The sequence below is a fragment of the Protobothrops mucrosquamatus genome, unplaced genomic scaffold (genome assembly GCF_001527695.2).
Source record: "Protobothrops mucrosquamatus isolate PMUCROS unplaced genomic scaffold, P.Mucros_1.0 scaffold1823, whole genome shotgun sequence".
Classification (NCBI taxonomy): Eukaryota; Metazoa; Chordata; class Lepidosauria; order Squamata; family Viperidae; genus Protobothrops; species Protobothrops mucrosquamatus.
In genome coordinates this window covers 98,174-102,271 of record NW_015387957.1, presented here as the reverse complement: position 1 = coordinate 102,271, position 4,098 = coordinate 98,174, and the positions used below count along the sequence as shown (strand labels likewise).

The 4,098-nt window shown below is 56.6% G+C and overlaps 1 protein-coding gene across 1 annotated transcript; it reads left to right on the top strand.

Moving 5' to 3' along the window:
- The first annotated feature begins 1,373 nt into the window (after window positions 1-1,373).
- LOC114923079 (GTPase IMAP family member 2-like) lies at window positions 1,374-2,054 on the top strand. The gene has a single exon (XM_029285534.1). It carries the CDS (start codon window positions 1,374-1,376, stop codon window positions 2,052-2,054), a length of 681 nt encoding a protein of 226 aa, XP_029141367.1.
- Window positions 2,055-4,098: the final 2,044 nt, after the last annotated feature.

The following is a 4,098-nucleotide window of genomic DNA, read 5'->3' as shown; positions in this document are numbered from 1 at the left end:
CCCTCTCCCCCCTCCCTCCCTGCCCCTCTTTTCTTCCCTCCCTGGGTCCCTTCAGAGCATCTCAGACCCCCTCCCCCCTTAGCTGGGGGGGATGCTCCAGAGCAGCCTTGAATGGGGGTTTAGGGACCAGGCTGCGGTTTCTGGGCCCGAAGGGGAGGGGCAGCCAGGTCTCTCTGCCCCACTGGACACGCCGGGGCCACGTCTGACCCGTGTTTCCTTTCCACTCTTCCAGGGAACCATGGAGAAAGTGATCAGCCTGGGTAAGCGAGGAGGCCACGCCTGGCATTTCGGGGGGTGGGGCAACAGGGCAGCCAGCTGGAGGTCGAGCTGATGCCAGTTCAGAGGAAGAGCTGCGTCGAGCTGATGCCAGTTCAGAGGAAGAGCTGCACTGGATGGGTTCTCTCCACATAGCGAACAGCCAGAGCCTCACGGGCCAGCCTAGAGGAGTGGGTGCCTTGGCCCCTCTGTGGACACCCCCTCCCCACTGCTGAGCACGGCTCCCTCCCTCCCCGAGGGGCTCTGTTGCCCACGGATGGGCCTCCTTCCACAGTCCCCGCTGGTCTTTCAGCTGTCGGAGTCCCACCTTGGACAGGCTCTGGTGATGGGGAAAATGCAGAATCCCCGCAGAAGAAAGGCGGCAGTCTCACCGGTTTGCTGGGAGGGACAGGCAGGCAGGAGGACGGTGCTGCCGTGGGGCACTCATGTGGGTGGGGGATGGCCCCCAAGACCCATTTCAGCAAACCCCTTGGATCCACCCCTGGCAGTCGGAATTTCTTCGGGCCCGCACGGATCGTCTTCCCCGCAGGTTTAATCGCTCTCTGTCTGAAACAAACCAAGTTGGAAGCCGGCTTGCAAGCTTGGGGGGGTGGGGGAGGCAGGAGGGTCAGTCCTGCTTGGTTCAGCCTGCCTCTGCATCCTGCCCCCCAGCCCAGTGGGTCAGGCGTCCTCCCGCAGCTCTCTGCCAGCAGCCCTGAGTCACTTCTGGGTCACTCCGCTCGCTCGGATTAAAGCTTGCCTGCTGGGGGCTGGACACAACGGCCATATTCGGACATCATGGGGCTTATGTGGGGCTCAAAAGGCTGCTGGGACCAGAGGGTAATTTCCTGACTTGGAGCTTCATTGTTTTATCAGTGGAGGTTTGCTAAAGTGGGGTTCGCACGTTGTGGGAATCTACACAGCAGAGTATCCAATTTTAGCAACTCTAGGAGATTCACAAAAAAAAACCCCACCCCTGAAGCACGTCAGGGCAGGGGTGACTCTTTGCCAAAATTGTCCCCATTTCCAGCCTGCTCCATGACACCCTGACATGTTGGATCACGGCCACACGTTTCTTCCTGGGCACGTGTGAAATGTCTCAATTCCTTTTTGTAACAATGTCTTCCAAACCCACAGGGGACGCCGCCGAACTCCGACTCATCCTGGTGGGAAAGTCCAGAGTAGGGAAGAGCGCCACAGGCAACACCATCCTCGCCCGGAAAGAGTTCGAGTCCCTGGGGGGAAAAGCCACCACCGTGAGGTGCCAAAGGGGTCAAAGAAGATGGCAGGACAGGAAGATCTCCGTGGTCGACACACCCAACATTTTCGATTCCGAAAACCACAGTGAGATGGTGCAAAATGAGATCAGGGCTTGCGTCGAACTCTCCCAGCCTGGCCCCCACGCCCTGATCTTTGTGACCCAGGTGGGGCGCTTCACCGCCGAAGATGTGACAGCTGCAAAACGTGTCTGGGATATCTTTGAGGCCGAGTCGGCCAGGCACACGATCGTCCTCTTCACCCGCAAGGAGGATTTGAGAGGGGAATCCCTGCAGGAGTACGTCCAAAAGCCGGACAACCGCAATCTGCGGGAGCTGATCCAGAGGTGTGGGAACCGCTACTGTGGCTTCAACAACATGGCCGCGGGAGTCGAGTGGCAGGCGCAGGTCTCGGAGCTGATGGAGATGGTGCAGAGTCTCGTTTTCGAGAACGGGGGGAGATACTACGTCAACTGGCTTCACCAGTTGTCCACGGTACGGGATCAGCGTGTCACAGAGCAGAATCAAATGTTCTCATGTTAGGACAGGCAATCAGGGAGGGAGGAGGGTGGTTAATGGGTGGAGAGCATGCAATGCCCCCCCCAAGAAAGGGGTCCCCCAGCACTACTTCCCCCTTTTCTCCTCCACATGTATCTCCTGCCATCCCTTCCCTCTGCCCTCCTTTTTTTCCTTCCTCGGTCCCTTCAGAACATCTGAACCCCTCCCCCCCCGGTTAGCTGGGGGCAGTGGTGGGATTCCAATATGTGAACAACCGGTTCTCTATGTGGATGCCGCATCCGGAAGTCCATTCTGGGCCTGGGCAATAAAAAATTAGCTACCGGTTCTACCGAACCGGCTAAATCCCACCACTGGTTGGGGGGCTCCAGAGCACCTTCTGGGCGATGCCTTGAATGGGGTGGGGGACCAGGTTGCTGTTTCTGGGCATGAACGGGGTGGCAGCTGGCCTTCTGCCCCACTGGACACGCCGAGGCCTCTGGGAGTCAAGACCCCCGTCTGACCCGTGTTTCCTTTCCACTCTTCCAGGCAGATACGGATGAGGCAGCCAAGCCAGGTAAGTGAGGAGGCCACGTCTGGTGTTTGGGGGGCTGAAGAGTAACAAAGAGGATTCGGAAGCTGGAGGCTAAAACATCGGAAGATCGGGTGCAGGAATTGGGATTGGCCATTCTAGAGAAAAGAAGGAAGGGAGGGGACTAGATAGTAGGATTCCAGTATTTGGGGGGCTGCCACAAACAGCACTCCTCACTAGCACTGATGATGTTACCTACATTGGGTCATGAAACGTCTGCAAGAAAACCACACAGTTCAGAGGACCACCGAGGACCTCCATTCCTCCACCTCCTCCTCCTCCTCCTCCCTATATCCTGATCTTGAGGCAGACTAGGTGCTGCCTGAAACCTAGAGTCAAACACAAGCTAAGGATCAGTCTGGATGAGACACACACACACAAACACACACACCCGGCTTCTCTCCAGCTCCAGTTTCCCTGATGGATGCTCCTCTTCATCCTGCGGATGGAGAATGGGAAGAGCGGATGATGGTCGTTACGGCAGCAGGGAGACCAGGTAATTCTTCTCATCTCCTTGACGTAGGAGGGGTCTCTTAGCACAAGGGACCGCAAACATTTGGGTACCAGGGACCGGTTCCGTGGAGAGGGGTTTTTCTGTGGACCGGGGGGGGTGCGTTGGTTTCGTGTGCTTCGCTTATTTGCGTGGCCCGGTTGCCGGCATGCTGTGGACTAGTGGCAGTTCAGGGACCGGGGTTTGGGAACCCCTGTCTTAACAGCTGTTTTACATTATGGTGGATCACCCCCCCAAAAAAATTACTTAAGATCGGATCCTGGAATTACAGGCCCTGCAGCACCCCAATGGTCATTTGCACTTCTGACTGACCCCAAGGACACTGCAGTACCCCCTACCTATTCTACCCATCCTGCCACATCACTTCAAGCATTTCCCTTCCCCAACACGTTCCTGCTGGTCTTTCTCCTTCCACACCAGGTCCCCCTAAACCAGGGGTCGGCAACCATAAGCACTCAAAGAGCCACTTGGACCCGTTTCCCACAGAAAAGAAAACACTGGGAGCTGCAAAACCTGCGTGCGCACATGCGCGCGCACCAGTGGGGGGCCTTGATTGAAGAGTTTAATTAAAAAGAAATAGAGGCTGTTGTGCATGAGTTCTCTCTCTCTCTCTCCCTCTCTCCCTCTCTCTCTCTTTGTCTCCCTCCCTCTCTCCCCCCCTTCTCCCTCTCTCTGATCTTCTGCTCACCTGGCAAGCTGGCTTCACGTTGTTCTCCAACAAGCTGACACACATTCTTATTGAGCTGGCTCTCTCCTGCCCTTAGGTCTGCCACTCCTCTTCCCCCACTCAGTGAAAGAGAGAGAGGGAGGGAGGCAGAGAGAGAGAGAGAGTCTGTGTGTGAGAGTGTGTGTGTGTGAGAGAGAGTGTCTGTGAGAGTGTGTGTGTGAGAGAGTGTGTGTGTGAGAGAGGCACTTGCAATTCCCTTCTCTCTCTCTCTCTCTCTCTCTCTCTCTCTCTCTCTCTCTCTCTCTCTCTCTCTCTCTCTCTC